This window comes from Pelophylax lessonae, assembly GCF_965119305.1.
Source record: "Pelophylax lessonae genome assembly, chromosome: 3".
Classification (NCBI taxonomy): Eukaryota; Metazoa; Chordata; class Amphibia; order Anura; family Ranidae; genus Pelophylax; species Pelophylax lessonae.
Genome location: NC_138770.1, coordinates 442,393,589 through 442,413,704, shown reverse-complemented (window position 1 = coordinate 442,413,704; position 20,116 = coordinate 442,393,589). Strand labels below are relative to the sequence as shown.

Here is a 20,116-nt window from a genome sequence, read left to right as displayed (position 1 = left end):
ACTTTCTAACCCCACTATGTGTGTGTGTATGTATGTATGTATGTATGTATGTATGTATATATGTATGTATGTATGTATATATATATATATATATATATATATATATATATATATATATATATATAATATAATGTGTATAATTTTATTATACCAAATAAGCTGAGTTTTTCAGCATGTTTTTTCATGCTAAAAAAGCCCCCCTCGGCTTATTCTCGAGTCACTGGCTCACTTACTTTTTCAAAATGGCGCCAACATGGGAATAGCCAAACGTGTACGAGCTTTCCCGAGCATTGGCGGCTCATGCACAGTGACGTGTTGGCGCCAGGCGGCGCCAATTGTTAAATCGAAGGCGCCTCACCGACAGGAAAGTGAGAACTCTCCTCAGCCCCTGCATTTCTTCATGCAGTGCTGCGGGCATGGTACTGGACATTCTCCTGTACCATGCCCGCAGCACTGCATCCCCTGTGCCATGCCTGTACCATCCCCTGTGCCATGCCTGTACCATCCCCTGTGCCATGCCTGTACCATCCCCTGTGCCATGCCTGTACCATCCCCTGTGCCAGGCCTTTGGTTTTGGGGTGGATGTGGGCCCCTCCTTGGGATGGTCAGACCCCCCTGGGTTCCCCTCCTTCCCGCAGGCACCCCCCCTCGCCAAGTCCCTGATCCTGCCCACCTGGGGCTATTTGGGCTAAATACTGGGGCTATTTGGGTGGTCTGGCCACTTTCCTGGGATGAGGGCAGGGAGCTCACTGGCGATGGGGGGGGTGCTCCACTGTTGATCGGACAATTGTGCGGGGGGGGGGGTTTGTTCCTGGTGGTCGGCTCCTACCAGGACCCCCATTCTGCCTGGATCTGTCCTTGAGGCCTCGTCTCCATCCTGGGTCCCTGTAAACCTAGTGGTGCCTGTGTTTCCATACATGGCGGCCATATTTGTGTAGCCCGGCAGCCATTTTCTTGTGGTTTGCTATTGGAATTAGCGCTGGCCATGACGGTGGAGCCCTGTGGGCAGGGATTTCAGCGGTGGGAGCCCCTCCTCATCCTCTGGTGCTGACTCCTGCATCGCTGCATGTGTAGTGCAGATTCTCCTGGTGACTGAGGGTGCCTGTTTTCTGTGGGTGGTGAGTCTGGTGGGGTCCTCTCCCACTCTGCTGAGGATCGCTTGGTGCTTTGTGCCTGGCAACCGGGTGGTGCTGCCAGCGCGGTGCGGGTTGTCCCTTAGCAGTGTTTTACACTTTTTGTGGGGTCCCCCTGGTGACTCATGGAGTCTTTGGAGCACATCTCCCCACCTGACCCCCTCTCTGAGACTGTGGGTCCCTTCAGGTCCTAACCATCCATCCATGCACTGACGGCGGTCCTGGAGTCCCTTTTGTCCCGGGTGGAGGTGGCTTGCGGGTGACGGGCTAGCAAAAAGCACCCCCGCCTTTCCCTGCCTCATCGGTCTCATCAGATCCTGAATCTGATTCGGCTGCCGAGGATGTGGGTCACCCTGCTGGGTCTGCAACCACGCTTCTGGAATCCTCTGATATTCCTCCCACGTCTGCAGCCGCTCACAAAAAGGTGCTGGTGAAAGCACTGATTGTATCTGTAGAGAATGGTTTCCCCATGGTGTTGGGACTCTTAAGGCATGTGGTGTTAGAGTGTGACAAGTAAAAAATTATATTTGGATAAAACTAAATACAAAAAAGACGCAAGATGCATAGCAATGTGGCTACAACACGATTGCAATGGACTGTGGATGAACCAACTGTAGAGGATGCAGTGAAAAAATTTAAACTTCCTTTACCCAACACGTTTCGAAGAGAAAGGAGCCTGGACTCCTAACAAATGACACTGCATCATATACTACTTTGACACCAACTGGTTTCCAAGGAATCCCAACAATTGTACTAAATGTGGTACATAATCATCAATGTTTCACCGGTTTCCTACATGTGGGGTTTTCCCACTGAAAATCTGAGAAATCGAAGGAACCTCTTTTTAAATCATTTTATGCCACTGTCTGCTTTCCAAACGATTCTCTATATAGCGTGTCATGAATTGGGTGGATAGGCAGAAATACCAGACTTTGTTTTTATGAAGATACGTGCAAAATTTATGTGCAATGCCATGTGATTAACTTGAAGTAATACCTTCCATACCCATGACGAAGGAGAGTTGTTTTCTCTCCGAAAAGCGTTGGGTAGAGGAAGTTTCAACTTTTTCACTGCAGCATCTACAATTGGTGCATCCACAGTCTATTGCAATCGTGTTGTATTCACATTGCTATGTATCTTGTGTTTTTTTTTTTTTTTTGTATTTCTATTTGTATATGTAACAATTTTTTTTTTTACATTTTTTTGGGATTAATAAATATTTTGCTTTATCCAAATATAATTTTCTACTTGTCATGATCTAACACCAAAAGCCTTCAAAGTCCCAACACCAGGGGAAACCATTCTCTACGGTACATGAGGGATGCGGGCGTTACCCCTATGAGGAGTCCCTTCTTAAGAAGTTGACTGCGCCCCAGGTGGTGGGCCCTCCGGTTTCCAGATTAAACAAGGCAACCATGAAGCGGTTGAAGAGTCCCCGGCATTTAAGGATCCGGCTGACCAGAAAGGCGGAGCCTGTGGCCCACATTATGTACTTTCCTGGCTGATTCAGCAATGAGGCCAGTATTCACCATTGCTCTAGTGTCGCAAACTCTGACCGAGTGGGCTAAGCTCCTACACCGTGACCTGGAGGGAGAATGGCTCCCCCCTGCCTTGGCCCGAGCTGGCGGACCAGCTGGTCCAGGGGCTGCAGTTTATCTGTGATGCCTCTTTGGATGCCGATCCACTGATGTCTCGCCTCTGTTTTGGCAGTGGTCATTCAGCGTGTTTTTTGGTTCAAGTGCTCATCTGTGAATCGGACTTCAAAAAAAGCCTTGACTGATCGGCTCTTTGGAGCTACCCTGGATGAGATCATTAAAGGTCTCACGGGGGGAAGAGTACTTTTCTTACACAGGCTACTAAGGGCAAGGAACCTCGTCGTAGACGTGGGCCTTCTTTCTCAGCTCATAAGTTTTTTTTTTTTTTTTTTTTTTTTTTTTTTTTCGCCCCTCAGGGTCGACTGGCAAGGGCTCATAGCCTTTCTGGGCCACTTCTGGAGGATACAAACAAACCTGGTCTAGCAAGCCAAGATCAGGCTTCTCCAGACCCGGGGACAAGGCTCCTTCTGCATGAAGGTGCGCCTTCAACTGTATCGGGGGTGGGGGGGGACAACTTCACTGGTTTCCGGACCCGTAGACTTCCCGGGTGCAAGACAAGTGGTTCTACTGAGTCATTTGGTCCGGCTACAAGATTGCGTTTCGCTCTCCACCCCCCCCCCGGCAAAGTTTTTTTCCTTCCATCTTGCGCCTGTCCCCAGACCGCTTACAGGGCCTGTTTGGGGAGTACAAGACCTGTTCCTTCAAGGGGTGATTGTCCGACTCCAAACTTGGAACGTTTTCAGGGTTTTTACCCAAACCTGTTCCCAGTTCTCAGGGAGGAAGGCAAAGTACGTCCAATCCTGATCCTTAAGGCTCTAAACTGCTTTGTGTGGGTACAGAAGTTCACACGGTGGTGACATCCCTGCATCACGGGGATTTCCTCGCCTCTATCCATATCAAGGATGCCTACTTTCACATTCCACTATGTGCCCAGTCACCAGCGTTTTCTCCGCTTTGCTGTGGGAGAGGAGCATTATGAGTTTGTGGCTTTAACCTTTTGGTTTCACATCTGCTCCTCGGCTCTTCACAGAAAGTGTTAGCCCCGGTGCTAGCTTTGCTACGCCAAGGGGGGATTGCGGTACTGGGCTACTTGGACGATCTCCTTCTGTGAGCGGAGTCTCCCTCTGCTCTGGTGGAGAACCTGGCGATCACAATACTAACTCTGCTGGAGTTCGGCTGGATTCTGAATTTTCTGAAGTCTGCTCTGGTTCTGTCCACAAAGTTAGACTATCTGGGCCTGACTCTGGACTCGGCCTTAGCCAGAGTGCTCCTTCCTCTGGACAAACTCCAGAAACTGCAGGATACAATTTGCCTCCTGCTGTCCCAACAAGAGGTGCTGGGCCTCATGGTGTCTACCTTCGAAGTGGTTCCATTTGCACAGTTCCATACGAGGTCTCTGCAAATCAGATCCGGCTGAGTCCGAGCACAAAGGAGTCCATGATTTGGTGGCTTCGTTCTCCTGCGCTTCGGCTGGGAAATTCCTTACTACCCTTGGACAGTGGTCACCACGGATGCCAGCCTGTCCGGCTTGGGAAGCGTCCTTGGAGAGCATTCTGCTCAGGGGATCTGGACACTGGAAGTCTGAGTGATCAGACTGTGTCTGGATCATTGGACGCATCGTCTTCAGGTTTGTCCAGTGTGTAAAAGGAGGGACACAGCTGCTACAGGGTGCAGGACCCAGGTTCTCTTGGCACTCACAAACCACCCAGAGCGGCAAAAGAGGTTTCCCTTTTCCTGCCTATTTTGACAGAATTGTCGTGAAAGAGTGAGAATGACGAAGCGTCCCTATGTGGTCCCAAAGCGGTTTGCCTATGAAGAGTCCCTTATTAGGAAGTGGTCTGTTCCACCGGTGGTGGACCCTCCGGTTTCCAGGTTAAACAAAGCAACCATGATTCTAGTTGAAGAGTCTCCGACCTTTTAGGATCCGGCTGACAAGAAAGGCGGAGGCTGTGGCCCACTATATGTTCACCTTGGCTGGCTCAGCATTGAGGCCCTTGTTCGCCATTGCCCTGGTTTTGCAAACTCTGAGTTGGTTAAGCTTTTGCACCGTGACCTGGAGGGAGAACAGCTCCCACCTGCCTTTGCTGAGCTGACGGTCCAGCTGGTCCAGGGGCTGCAGTTTGTCTGTGCTGCATTTTTGGATGCAGCTCCCCTAGTGGCTCGTCTCTGTTTTGGCAGTGATCCTTGGCGCTAACATGCTGGTCTGCGAATCAGACTTATTAAAAAAAAAAAAAAGCCCTGGCTGTTCTTCCTTTTTTAAGGAGATCAACTGTTTGGAGCTACCCTGGATGACATCATTAAGGGTCTCAAAGGGGGGAAGAGTACCTTTCTTCCACAGGCTACTAAGGGCAAGGACCCTCGTCGCAGACATGGCCCTCCTTTTCCTTATGGATCCAAGCAAACTTGGTCTGGCAAGTCGAGGGCGGACTTCTCCAGACCCGCAGGCAAGGCTCCTTCTGCATAAAGGTGCGCCCTCACCCCTATCTAGGGTGGAGGGACATCTACGCTTGTTCCCAGACTTGTGGACTTCCCAAGTACGTGACAAGTGGGTCAACGAAGTCATCTGGTACAACAGTTTCGTGCTCGCCCTCCGGAAAGGTTTTTTCCTTCCAACATGCGAATGTCCCCAATCCGCTTACAGGCTCTCTTTGGGGAGGTGCAAGATCTTTGATTCAAGGGGCGATTGTCCTGGTTTCGATTTGCGGAAAGTTTCAGGGGTTTTCACTCAACCTGTTTACAGTTCCCAGGAAGGAGAGCAAGGTGCGTCCAATCCTGGACCTCAAGGCGCTGAACCGCTTTGTGTGGGTGCAGAAGTTCAGAATGGAGTCCATTCGCACAGTAATGGCTTCCTTGCATCAGGGGGATTTTCTTGCCTCCATAGACATGAAAAATGCCTACCTTCACCAATATGTATCGGTCACCAACGCTTCCCCCGCTTTGCAGTGGGAGAGGAACATTATCAGTTTGGGGCATTACCATTTGGTCTTACCTCTGCTCCCCAAGTCTTCACTACAGTGTTGGCCCCAGTACTGGCATTATTACGCCAGCAGGGGGGCTATTTATAAGATCTGCTGCGAGCAGAGTCTTCTGCTGAGCTGGCAGAAAACCTGGATATCGCCATACGAACTCTGAACGAGTTCAGCTGGATTCTGAATCTTTGGAAGTCAGCCTTGGAGCCTTGGTTCCTTCTACGAAACTAGACTATCTGAGGCTGACTATGGACTTGGCTTTAGCCAGAGTATTTCTTCCTCTGGACAAACCTAAGACACTGCAGGTTGCAGTTCGTCTCCTGCTGACCAGAAGATGGTCCTCATTCTGGACTTCTATGCGTGTACTGGGCCTGATGGTGTAAACCTTAGAGGTGGTCTGGTTTGCGCAGTTCCATGCGGGGTCCTTTCAACGGGAAACTCTCATCACTCACTGTCTGGGTGGGGAGGCATCCTGGGCAGAAGTTCTGCTCAGGGGCTCTGGACCCTGGAAGAATCCAGACTACCGCTTTATATCCTGAGTTACGTGCGATCAGGCTGTTCCTGTAACATTGGATGGATTGTCTACAAGGCTGTCCATGCGCATTCTATCATTCAATGCCACAGCTGTTGGTAATGTCAATCTCCAAGGTTCCACAAGAAGTATACTGGCGGCTCTGGTGATTAACCGGCATTCTCCCTGCCGTTCACTTTCCTGGAGTGGAACATTGGCAGGAGGATTACCTCAGTCGGCAGGTGTTAGATTAAGGTGAATGGTCCCTTCATCCGAAGTATTTCCTCCATTATGTCTCCAGTGGGGCATCCCGAGGTGGATTTGTTGGCGCCTCGGCTCAACTGTAAGGTACATAAGTTCTGGGCTCAGACACGGGGTCAGTATCGTCTGATTTTTCGTGTTCCCTCCTCTCAAGCTTCTGCCAAGACTTCTACAGGCTTGAGGCAGAAGGGATTCCAGTCATTACCTCGCGGGCCTGGTACACCGACCTCGTGCGGCTGGTTGTCGACGTTTCCTTGGAGGCTTCCTCTCAGGGAGGATCTGCTGTTCCAAGGGCCAATCTTCCAGCCTGATTTACAGTCGCTGGCTTTAACGGTTTGGCTGTTGAAAGCCAGGTGCTGAAGGATATAGGGGATTGTCTTAATCAGTGATTTCTATGCTGTTAAAAGCTAGGAAATCTACTTCTTGGAAGCTCTACCATTGTACATGGAAGAGGTACATTGCAAGGTGTGAGTCCCTTGAGGTTCCTCCTCGCTCTTTTTCAGTGGCTCGGATCTTGACCGTCCTTCAATGGTGGGTTGAACAGAAGTTAGCCTTGAGTACTATCAAGGGCCCTGTTTCGGCCTTGGCGGTTTTTTCTTCCAATGACACTTGGCTACATCTCTGGTGCGTACCTCTCTTCAGGGTGTTCGGCACTTGGTCCCTCTGGTGTTGTCTCCTTTGTCGCCTTGGGACCTCAATTTGGTACTTTCGGTTCTCCGGAAGTGTCCTTTTAGAGAACCTTCGGGAGTTTCCCCTGCATAATATGCTGTCCCAGACAGTGGCCTTTTTGGTGGCTATCACCTCTGCGCGCAGGGTGTTGGACCTGGCGGCGTTCCTCTGTCGTTCACCTTACCTGGTGATTCACAGACATAAGGTGGGGCTTCGCTCCTGTCCGTCATTCCTTCCTAAGGTAATCTCTGATTTTCATTTAAATCTAGACATTGTCTTGCCTTCCCTGTGTCCTAGGCCTAAATATCTGAAGGAAATTGCCTTGCATGCCTTAGATGTGGTCCATTTTTAGATGGCTCAGAGAGACGGTGGTTCAGGCCTATTCCATCAGCGGTCAGGTTCCTTCTTTCCCTGTCCATGCCCACTCCACTAGGGTGCTTAGTGCCTCCCTTTGCCTTCTTGCATCAGTGATGCAGGTTTGCAGGGTGGCCACCTGGTCGTCGGTGCACATTTTTACAAAGTTTTATAAACTGGATGTGTTTGGCATCTGCAGGTGCTTCCCTTGGCCACAAGGTTTTGCAGGCTGTTGTTTAAGAGGACCGGATCTTCTTTGAGGGTGTATGTGTTTTTTTTTTTTTCAGATGAGCTCCAGTTGTTTGAGCCCCTCTTGCCTGGTTGGCTAATGTTTAGCCCTGGGATATTTTTGCTGTTTCCCACCCCTTATGTTTAACCACTTCTGGACCGGAAGGTTTTACCCCCCCTTAATGACCAGGCCATTTTTTGAGGTTCGGTACTGCGTTACTTTAGCGGACAATTGCACGGTCGTGCGACGCTGTACTCAAAATTGATGTCCTTTTTTTTCCCACAAATAGTTTTCTCTTGATGGTATTTGATCACCTGTGCAACTTTTATTTTTTACGCTATAAACAAAAGAAGAGCGCAATTCTGAAAAAAGAAAAAATATATTTTTTACATTCTGCTATATAATATCCCCCCCCCCCCAAAAAAGAAAACGTGAAAATCAAATTTTTTCATAATTTTTAGGCCAATTTGTATTTTACTATATATTTTTGGTAAACAAAAATCCCAATAAACGTATTTTGCGCAAAAGTTATCGTGTCTACAAACTAGGGGAACTATTTAGTTCATTGTTTGTTTTGTTTGTTTATTAATTTGTTTTAATAGTAATGGCGGCAATCAGTGATTTTTAGTGAGACTGCGACATTGCTACGGACATTACTACAGTAATCAGTGCTAAAAATATGCACTGTTACTATAATAACACTGGCAGGGAAGAGGTTAACTCAGGGGCGATCAAAGGGTTAAGTGTATGTCTAGGGGGTGTTCTCTAAATGTGAGGGGGAAGGGCTTATGGAATCAACGAGACCTGTGATCCTAAATAGGAGGATCACAGGCGCTCTGTGATGATTCCTGAGAGAACAGCAGCAGACCACTCTCTCCACGGGGAGTGATTGCGGGTGCCCGGTGGCAATCGCGGCCGCCGGCCCTGTGAATCAGCTTTTCTGCTTGCCTAATGGGGGCACACGCCCCCAGGATCGCACCCGCGGATTGCCGTACAGGTACAACAATTTGCGCAGCTAAGCCAGACTGCCACAGTATATCTGCGGCGGGCGGTCGGCAAGTGGTTAACACTGCTTTGGGACGTCCCAATGATTAAGAATACCAGAAGCTGTGTCCATCAATGAACAAAAGAGAAAATGGGATTTTTGACTTACCGTAAAATCCATTTCTCTGATGTTCATTGAAGGACACAGCACCCACCCCTCTGTGGAGTTATAATTCTCCTGACATTGCTTGTAACAAAACTGAGTGAGTGGATATAGCATAGAGAGGGAGTATACCCCCTGGGACTGCCCATGGGTGTGGCCAGAATTTTTCTTTCTGCCTCGTGTCCTACTCCTGTAGGGTGCAGTATAACCCAGTAGTTAAGAATACCAGAAGCTGAAAATAGAGATGGTAGATGATCCTATGTTCCTTCTACAATTAACAGATGCCTCAACTAGTAAATATAAGAACTCGATAGTGAGCCATTTATTAAATGCCGCGAGGGCCTGTATTCCGAGGAAATGGAAAAAAGAATGGATAATTAAAGTAGAAGAGATAAATAAGATGGAAGACTTGATTTCGACAGCTAATCAGTATCGAGAAAAATACAAACCGACTTGGGAGGCCTGGAATATGTTTTTTTTTTTTTTTTTTTTTTTTTTCCATCAGCAATATATAGCAGTCGGGTCAGTTGAGCACTAGTTAAAGCTTGTTGGAGGAGTTTTAATACTGCACTGAGCTGTCCTATATGGATGCAGGACCCCTGACCCTCTGTCTGGACAGTGCTGATTGGCCCTGTGCTGATCACATGCACTCTCCCAAGAAGAAAAAAAAAAAACTCTCTAGCAATACACACCAAATTGAGCATGCGCAGCCTGACTTCAAGGCTCTGTCTTATCCAGACATGTTCTGGAGTCAGTGAAAGAAGAGGAGGATCTGTGCATACAGGATCAAAAAGCCGTTTTACACAATGCAAAGGATTAACCTTTAAGGTTCCACAGTGAGTATAACAAGCATGCTTTACTGCATATACAGACTGATTTTACTGTTGCGGGTTTAGTAACATTTTAAAATAGAAGTATAGGTTTCTGTTTTTTTTCCAGAATCAAACTTGCCTAGGTGGATGCAGCATTGGTCCGAGGCTACATCTGCCCCCTGATGCCTCTACACTGAGAACCAAGCGGTCAAACACCACAATCTCTCAGTTTTCACAGCTCCGTTAACCCCCTCTGCCCCCTCACCGCTCACTGGAGCACTGGGCTGTGGAGGGGATGGAACGGCCAGCTCAGCCTCTCAGCGGCTCACTGAGGCCGAGGCGGTTGTCTGCCCAGGGATCTGCAGGATCCCGACTCCGTGGTCATGACATGGAACCTGGACCGACTTCTGTGACTTCAAACAGAGCGGACCTCAGTTCGCTCTCTGCTGAAAACGTGTCGCAGGAGTGCAAAACGAACTGCGCTCCTGTGATCCATTGGAGAAGTACAGCCAAACGAGCTTTAGCTCTACTTCTCCTTTTAAGTTGCTAAGATTTTAACTCATCCGATCATAATGGATTATGACTAAAGGCACTGAAATATATAAACCTTCAAATTTGTACAACTGTTCTACAGTAACAAGAAGAAAAAAAATTGAACTGAAATTATGGTACAGCAAGCATGTAAAAAAATGTATGTTCTATAAAATGACTCTAAAAGGCACAGTACAAAAATCTTCATGTTTGTATCCCCCCCCCCCCCCCACCTAACTTTATGAGTTATATATTGATTTATGTGTTTTCTCAGGTGATGTCTGAGCAATTTTCACATTTTGATGTCACTTAGAATTAAAATATCCCTGGCCAAAACACTTTTGGCATTAATAATGGGCAAGGATTATATGAGTACATCAGTTAAGTATGTTGTTTTAGGTGGAGTGACGCTAAGGCATATCAAGTGGAGAAACTTGCCTGGTTGCTTCTAGTAGCACTGTTTATAGCATAGTAGCTATCATGACTAACAGCATAAATTATTTGTTGTTAATCCTGGCAGGTACAATAAATGTGTAACCACATTCTAAAGACTACAAACATGATAATGTATTATATTCTATTTATTCTGTTCTTTTATATAGCTGACAATGAGACCTTCCTGGCTTGCTCACCTATGATGAGGGATTCTTTGTTGTATGCTTCCCACCAATTATCCATCCCTCCCCTTCAGGTTGTGTGGCTAGAGTGGTTGGGGTCAGGGGGTTATAGTGCAATATGAGAATTCTGCAAAGAGGCCTAGCAGATGTGGGCTCATGTTGGGTTAATAAACCACTTTCACAGGAGGATATCATGGGGAAGTGGTGTCCATGAATAACTATCTGATTGGGTGTCCTCTGTCAGGAAAATGGGAGGTCAGCACCCAAAAGTCATTTTTGAGTTAAAAATGGAGTCTGGTGGACAAAGTTACCCACTGTTTTTCTTGTTTTCTTTTTTTTTTTTTCTCAAATATAATCATGGAGACCTGTTGTTGTCTTCTCTATTAAGTGAAATAAAAAAACAAAAAAAAAGCAGTTTTCATCTTGTACCATGTCATTGTGCAGACCTGGAAACAAACTCAAAAATTCCACTGTTTAAAGTTTATGTATAGTCAAAACTTTTCTCATCCATTGAAGGACAAACTAAGAGTCCATTCAGACTAGCGCGACTTGTCAGGCGACAAGTCGCGGTCGGTAGCTCGCCATTGAGTAGTACAGGACCCGTTCTAATAGGAGCGACACCAGTCGCTCCGACTTAGAAAAAGGGTCCTGTACTACTTTGGGGCGACCTGGAGGCGACTTGCATTGACTTCAATTATATGAAGTCCGTGCAAGTCGCGCCTGAAGTCGTGGTGCACGCTGTGCACCGCGACTTCACAGGTCGCCCCACAAAGTCGTGTCGCGCCAGTCTGAATGGGCTGTAATTCTAAGACTGTCAAGTTATACTACACTGGCAAGAAGAAAGCCATTGGCTAGACCAGAATAACCCTGTCCAAAACCATCATGCCTCAGTTTTGTGCTGGTGTAAGCAGCAGAGCTAAAGGCATTTCTTTATCTTTACAAGGGCTTCCGGCCATTGTTTAGCATGGTCATGTGACAGCACTGACCAATGAGTCTCCTCTTTCTTAGACAAAAGAGAGAATATACTTGTACACTGCTTCCAGAGGGCTGTGTACAGATGTTTCAAGTGTACAGATGATGTTACACAAGACAGATAAGTGCACAGGTGACGTCAGAAATGAGGAGGCTGAAAGGAGGGTTTTAATAGTGCAAACAGTGATTAGGCTGACAAAAGCCCTGGACGCAATTTATTTTCGCCATAGTGACCTGGTGCCTGGGATTTGTCAAGCCCTGATTTAGCTGAGCTTGCTTTTATAGTATTTTCACACTTATTGAAATGCACTATATGCACATGCAAATGTACACGATGCAGAAGACATAGATGTTCACAAGAAGCTGGTCGTGTACAGCCTTTTACGCTATCAACAGCTGTAGCACTGCAGCTCCCTGAAAGCAGGCATAGCATTGCAGTTTTTACGCTACAGAACTCCAGTGCGTGAAACCCTGTGTTTTAAGGCATTACAGAGCAAATAAACTACTTTTGTCATACGCATAAATTCCGGTGTAGTAATTTTATTACAGATCATTATTTCGAGTACACCCGAACATTCAAAAATCTTTTGCTTAAGTTAGAAGAGCGATTTCTCCCCCATTGGAATCGTTCTCAACCTATTTTCCATGTAGCTTCTTTACCATTGTGTGAATTGCACGGAACTGAATCATGTGACCTCCGTAAGCCAACCAGTCCAGAAATGCACTTTTGAATCTTGCAGCAGCCAAGGTGTGGTACATTGCACAAAGCTCTTGAGTGTAGTTTCTAATTCAATAAATAGCATTATTTACATCTCACTGAGACATTTTACCTTCAAATATTCTTCAAATAAAGTTGACACAAAAAAGTGAATTTGAGATGCGCTTAAATGCACATCACACTGCTTCCTACTGTCAGCTCACTGCAGCCAGAAGGGGCAGCTGCTGCACATTAAACCGCTGCAGTTTAATGTGAGAGAAGTGTGAACAGGCCCAAAGACCAATTCTTCCACTTAGCAGTAAGTTTGACAAAAATGCTGCCAAGGACTACATTATTGCTTTCAGTACAGAAGACGAGGAGGGGTGGGGGAGATGGGTGTACGGACGACATGTCTTATGACCAACCAATTGGAGGCAGTTGCATCCATTTCATTTCTTGGAATACAATACAACTTTAATACAATAATTTTGTTTTGTAAAAAGCTGTAGCAAATTCAGGGCAAAAAACAAACCAAATAGGTTTACCTTTTAAAGCCTTTGTAATTCGTATCTGTAAAACAGCATATCCAAGAAGCGTGACCTTGTTTTTCCCCACTGCAAGCTCCAGGTCATTTTTAGTCCACTCTAGAGTGGACAGAAAAGAAGCCTCACCACAATGATGAGCTCTAGCCTATATGACAGAGTCAGGAGACAAGCTTCAATGGACAACCGCTTACATGAACGGCATCTCCGTGGACAACAGCTTAACAGTGGTCATACTTTATAAAATGAGAACAAGATTGGGCTTAAAATCATAAAATGACAAGCAAAGTCTCCAGATTGTGTGGTTAGTTGGGATTAACCAGGAAAGAAGGGTAAAAAGCAAAGCCATTTACAAGTTCAACACAGTTGGGGGCAACACATTTTTCTACTGTGAAGAAGAATTTTACAAACAATGTTTGATTTCCATTGTAAAAAGAATACAAGTGGGTTTAGCTGTATATCTGCAAAACGTGGCCTCAAAACAATTACAATTTTGTTTAATGAGACCATTCCATTATTCCATTATATGTGTATGTCAGAAAGACGTCTATGTATAAAATCTTAAATGGCTCTACTGGGAGTGCATCTCTGAGGATTCTCCTACTCACGTGTAATACTATGCCAAGCCCCAATGTTCACATGCTCTTCCTTGCTACAAAATACCATGATTTTGTTTTCTCTTACGTCCTCCGACAGTCGCCGCCTCTTCATATTCTTCACTAATGGGGTTATTGACCTTTGCTCCGTAGGAGTAGGTGGCAACAGAATATATTAATATCAAAGCTTTTAGCATATCCCACCCCCAGGGGGTGGTCCCCTCAGTCAATACCTCCTTGCTTCCTGCTTACCAACTCAGTTTCACATGCCTAGCTCAGGAGTACGCAGGCTGTTCCTGTGCTGGGGCTCTTAGTGTCAGCCACTTTTCTCTTTTTTGGTTTTATTTGAAGTTTTTTCTCTTTCTTTTACTTAGCTGTTTATTTCCAGCATTAGTTCTTCTGATGAAGATGATCGTGCAGAGCTGGGTCTCAGTCTGGCCACCCTGGATCCCAGGGCTCAGGGCCAGGGGCTTCCCAGCCTGCCATCGAGCGTTCAGCTTAGGTTTTGCCCTGGCACATTGAACGACCCATCCCTGTTCGCTGCAGGGATGCTATCGGTGAGGTGGCTACCTCACTGGACGCCATTGCGGATTCGCACCGCAACTCCACTGCGTCATGCTTGCGACACTCCCTGTCCTCAGTACTGCGGTTTGGTCGCTGGAGCGGGCTCCCCACGCCATCCGGACTGGTAAGTGTATCTCTATGTGGGGACCTGTCTTTTTTGGGTGTCAGTCTGGGACTGTGTGACCCTGCATGTCTGTGTGGCTGCTGTGCTCCCTGTCAGCTCCTGTGTGCACTTTCTGCCTGTGTGTGGGCTGTGAGGGGGGGGCTCTCCCGCTCTGCTGGGTGTCATGTGAAGCAGTAAGATTTTAGACATGCTGTGCGGCGATCCGCCATTTTTTTCTGGGGCAAAAATTATGGTGGCAGGTCCTGTGAGGTACTGCACACGTTTTTGGCGCCAAACGCCCCCATTTTGAGCGGCGATCGATCCCACATGTCAGCGCCATGTTCTCTTTGCCCAGGGTTTTGTCCTCAGCCAGCGGCCATGTTTATGTAGCCTTACAGAGGCTTCATAGGGGCGGTCAGTCTTGCATCACTTCCTTTTCCTCTGGGACAGCGATCGGTGCAGCAGCCTGTGTGAGCTCTCCAGGTTTTATATCTCCTTTTTTCCTGTATTCCTTGCCCAGTTTCTTATACCTGTGGGGGTCAGTGTGTTCAGTGGGTGCGGGGGGCAGCGCTCGCCGCGATCTTAAAGGGGCTGTACCCTTTATTAATTTTTTTGCTGGGGCATGGATTCTCAGGATTGCAAGTTTCCTCCCACCCTGGTGGGGGGCCAAGGGGCTGCTGCTTCCCCCGAGGGGGCTGATCTGGCCACTATTGTGGCAAACTTGGCTGCTCAGGTGCAGATGCTGGTGGCTGATCGATCCACAAAACGGCCCAGGGTGTCTATTTCCTCTGATTCAGAGGGAGATGGGGCTGCTATGGCTGGAGTGCCCTTCTCAGGGTCTCACTCATCCCTGGACCTTGTGGGGTCTGACGAGGAGGCTAAGGTGGAAGGGGTTGATAATTCTCCCCCTGGCTCGTCTGAAGAGCTTGCACTCATGGATGAGTTGGTTGCTTCTATCAAGCAAACGCTGCATTTGCAGGATGAACCATGTCCTCCTGCTTTGTTGTCCTCTTATGGGACGCAGAGGAAACGCAAAACATCGCAGGTTTTTCCTTGCTCTACGGAATTTCAGCACGCGGTTGATGAGCAAAGGCGCAATTTAAAAAAGCCTTTTGCTGTGCCGAGTAGGTTCAAGCTGCGTTATCCCTTTACACCGGCTACTGATGAGCGTTTGTGTGTACCGCCTCAGGTGGATCACGCGGTGGCGATTTTGAATAAATCAACTGCGATCCCTGCTGAGGATACCCCGGTGTTCCGGGACCCTACGGACAGGAGATTGGAATCTCTGGCCCGTCATGCCTATACGGCTGCTGGTTCTATGCTGAAGCCTATTTTTGCTTCCATTATGGCAGCCCAGGCTATTGCGGATTGGACGCAGGTGCTCAGGCGCACTCTGGTGGCTGATTCTGCCCCGCCGACAACTTTGGCTATGGTGGATCAGATTCATCAGGGTGTGATGCGGACTTGGATTTAGTCACTTTGGCGGCGCGCCTTTCTAGTGTGGCGGTGTTGAACCCTCGCCTGATTTGGTTGAAATGTTGGTCGGTTGACCAATCTTCTCGCAAGACTCTGGCAAATTTGCCTCTACGCGGGATCCCGCCTTTTTGGCGAATCTTTGGATACTCTGATAAAGGGTATTTCTGGGGGTAAGAGCACTCTCTTGCCCCAATCTCACAAGAATAAGTTTGTTTGTGGTAAGAAGAATGCTTCGTTTAGGCCCTCTCAGGGGTCCTTTCGTGCCTTTCGGTCGCACTATAAGGGCAAGCCCTTCAAAGGCCAAGGCTCCCAGAAGAAGCCGTGGGTGGGTAAGCAGAAGTCCGGCCAGTCCGGATCCGCTGCCCGTAACACAGCGGCCTGAAGGGGCGCCCTCACCCGTTTCTGGGGTGGGGGGACGTTTGCTCGGTTTTCTTCAACCCTGGTTGGACCGCGTTCGGGACAGGTGGGTTCAGTAAATCGTTCGATCTGGATACAAGATCGAGCTTCTCTCTCGGCCGGCAGGCAGATTTTTCCCCTCAAACCTTCAGCTGACTCGAGCGCTTTCAGGATCTGCACCTGGCGGTGCGGGACCTGCGGGTCCAGGGAGTGGTGGTTCCGGTGCCTCATCGGGACAGATTTCGGGGGTTCTATTCCAATCTGTTCACTGTGCCCAGAAAGGAGGGCAAAGTACGTCCGATTCTGGACTTGAAAGCTCTGAACCGCTTTGTGCGGGTTCGCAAGTTTCGCATGGAATCCCTGCGCTCGGTGGTGGCTGCCCTGGTTCCGGGGGAATTCATGGCCTCCATCGCCTTGAAGGATGCGTACCTACACATCCCCATTTTCGAGGGTCACCAGAGGTTCCTTCGATTTGCCATTGCGGAGGATCATTATCAATTCGTGGCGTTGCCCTTCGGTCTCTCTTCTGCTACTCGGGTTTTCACCAAGGTGCTTGCGCCGGTTCTGGCTTTACTGAGGGCCCAGGGCATTTCTGTCCTGGGGTATCTGGACGATATCCTGATTCGGTCCGCGACCAATCGGGGTCTGGTGAACGACCTGTCCATCACGATGCAGACTCTGCAGGAATTCGGCTGGACGATAAATTTTCCAAAATCGACGTTGTGTCCGTCGGTTCGTCTTCCCTACCTGGTGATGATTCTGGACTCTGTTCAGGCGAAGGTCTTCCTGCCGGAAGACAAGCTTCGGACACTTCAGTGTGAAGTCAGGTCCCTCAGGGACGATCAGTGCTCGTCCCTCCGGACGTGTATGAGGTGTCTGGGATTGATGGTTTCGGCCTTCGAGGCGATTCCCTTCGCCCAGTTTCACACACGAGAGCTTCAGGCGGAGGTCCTGGCCGTGTGGGACGGGCGTCCGCAATCTCTGGATATGCGGATTTCGTTGAGCCGCCACACCCGAAGGGGTCTTTTGTGGTGGCTCCAGTCCCCGGCGGTGTCGCGGGGCAAGTCCTTTCGTCCCTTGTCGTGGACGGTGATCACCACGGATGCCAGCCTGTCAGGCTGGGGTGGTGTTCGGAGGAGGAAGCTTCCCTTCCGATCAACATTCTGGAATTGCGAGCGATAAATCTCTGTCTTCTGCGTTGGACGGACAGGCTTCAGGGCCGTCCAGTTCGGGTGCAGACGGACAATGCCACAGCGGTGGCCTACATCAACCACCAAGGGGGCACCAGGAGTGCCCGGGCGGCTCGGGAAGTAGCCGACATTCTGTCTTGGGCCGAGACGCACGTCCCGGCGATCTCTGCAGTTCACATTCCGGGGGTGGAAAACTGGCAGGCGGATTATCTGAGCCGCCAGACCCTGGACCAGGGGGAATGGTCCCTTCACCCGGATGTCTTCCAGATGTTGTGCGTGAAGTGGGGGTCCCCAGATGTGGACCTGTTCGCGTCTCGTCTAAATCACAAGGTGGTAAGGTTCGTGGCAAGGACGCGCGATCCTCGGGCAGACGCCTCGGACGCGTTAGTGACGCCCTGGCATCAGTATCGTCTGATGTATGCCTTTCCACCGATTCAGCTGCTGTCCAGGTTCCTTCGCAGGTTGGCCTCGGACCCGAAAACGGTGATTCTGGTGGCACCGGACTGGCCTCGCCGGTCTTGGTACGCAGACCTCGTGAATCTGGCGGTCGACGCTCCGTGGCGTCTGCCTCTTCGAGCAGACCTTTTGTCTCAAGGACCTATATTCCATCCTGCTTTACAGTCGCTGGCTTTAACGGCCTGGCTGTTGAAAGCCAGGTCTTGAAGGATAGGGGTCTCTCCCCTGAGGTCATTCCCACTTTGATCAAGGCCAGGAAGGCCTCTTCAGGGAAGATTTACTACCGTACTTGGAAGGCGTATTTTGCCTGGTGTGAGTCCAGGGGGTATTCCCCTCGCTCATACTTGGTGTCGAGAGTGTTGGCTTTCCTTCAAACGGGCGTGGACCAGCGTTTGGCTTTGGCCACGCTTAAGGGTCAGATTTCTGTCCTGTGGCGTCTAACTCTCTGGTCGCACCTTTGTTCAAGGGGTGCGTCATTTGGTCCCTCCTAGGAGGGAGCCTTTGCCTCCATGGGATTTGAACCTTGTTCTGTCCGTGTTGCAACATGCTCCTTTTGAAAATATCAGGGAGATCTCGTTGTCTTTGTTGTCCAAGAAGGTTGCCTTCTTAGTGGCGATTACTTTGGCTCGCAGGGTGTCGGAGCTGGCGGCCTTGTCCTGCCAGTCTCCTTATTTGGTGCTTCACTTGGATAAGGTGGTCTTGCGACCTAACCCGTCTTTTCTTCCGAAGAGAATTTCTGACTTTCACCTCAATGAGGACATTGTCTTGCCTTCGCTTTGCGCGAAGCCTAAGCATCCGAAGGAGGTGGCTTTACATTCCTTGGATGTTGTTAGGGCGATCAGGGTTTACCTGTCATCAACTAAATCCTTTCGCAAGTCGGATTCTCTTTGTCCTTCCTGAGGGACCTCGGAAGGGCATGGCGGCGTCGGCTTCTACCATCGCCAAATGGATCAGACAGACCATTGAGCAGGCCTATGCTTTGAGGGGGAAGGTTCCTCCCGTCCCTGTGAAGGCGCACTCTACCAGATCTCGGAGTACGTCTTGGGCCTGTCATCATCAGGCTTCTGTGGTCCAGGTGTGTAAGGCGGCGACTTGGTCGTCCGTTCACACCTTCTCCAAATTTTACAAAGTGGATGTTCAGGCATCGGCAGATGCTTCTTTTGGCCGTAAAGTCCTTAGTGCGGCGGTGCCTTAGGGTCCCTTATTTGGGACCTTGGCTGTTGGGGTGTTTTTACCCCTGAGTTACTTGTTTTTTCCTGGGTTGTTGCTCCTGTTGAGCACGTTTTCCTGTTGCCCAGTTGGTTCTCTTACTTTGGTAAGGTTCCTTTCTCTGATGTGGGTATTGCGTTGCTTTAGGCGCGGCTGCTGTTTTTTCCCACCCCTCATGTCTACACTGCTTTGGGACGTCCCCATTAGTGACGAATATGAAGAGGCGGCGACTGTCGGAGGACGTAAGAGAAAACTGAATTTTTGTAAAATCTTACCTGTAAAATTCCTTTCTCTGAGTCCTCCGACAGTCGCCGCCCCCGCCCCTCTTTTGGGGGTTTGTTTATGTACTCTACTGCTATTCTACTGAAACTGAGTTGGTAAGCAGGAAGCAAGGAGGTATTGACTGAGGGGACCACCCCCTGGGGGTGGGATATGCTAAAAGCTTTGATATTAATATATTCTGTTGCCTAGCTACTCCTACGGAGAAAAGATCAATAACCCCATTAGTGACGAATATGAAGAGGCGGCGACTGTCGGAGGACTCAGAGAAAGGAATTTTACAGGTAAGATTTTACAAAAATTCCTTTTTTTTTTTTGTTTCCTGCTAAGCAAAAAGGAAAGGAACACGTGCTGGTGTGGTACGTGGCATTTAAGCATATCTATTGCTTTGCTTTAAAAATGTTGTAGTGTAGACTTAACTACTTTTGTGTCCACTTGTCTATATCACTACTTCCATACCGGGGTTGGCTCTGTTACTGAATAAAATCGAATGAACATCTTGGTTCAAGACTTGAATTAAATCTTGTATGTTTTTCAGATAATGGAACTGTGCGGAGCAACAAGGCTTGGTTATTTTGGAAGAAGTCAGTTTTACATTGCATTGAAACTTGTGGCAGTAGCACAGTCTGGTTTACCTCTGCGAGTTGAGAGTTTAAACACTGGTAAGTAGACATGGATATTTAGACATCCTATGTTCAGCTACCTGATTTAATATAAAATGTATGTATTGTTTTAAAAGTTATGGAAAGTGTAACTAACTGAAAAGGCCCGCAGGAGTTTCTCCTAAACACTTGATCTATTCACACCC

General features: G+C 48.5%; 1 protein-coding gene across 4 annotated transcripts in view; it reads left to right on the top strand.

Moving 5' to 3' along the window:
* The window catches only part of REPS1 (RALBP1 associated Eps domain containing 1), a 215,214-nt gene that overhangs the window by 33,476 nt on the left and 161,622 nt on the right, over window positions 1-20,116 (top strand). For all 4 annotated transcript variants that reach the window (XM_082249439.1, XM_082249441.1, XM_082249438.1 and 1 more), the window contains exon 2: window positions 19,847-19,970. In XM_082249439.1, coding sequence (XP_082105565.1) covers window positions 19,847-19,970 — 124 coding nt within the window. The remainder of the gene's footprint in view (window positions 1-19,846; window positions 19,971-20,116) is intronic.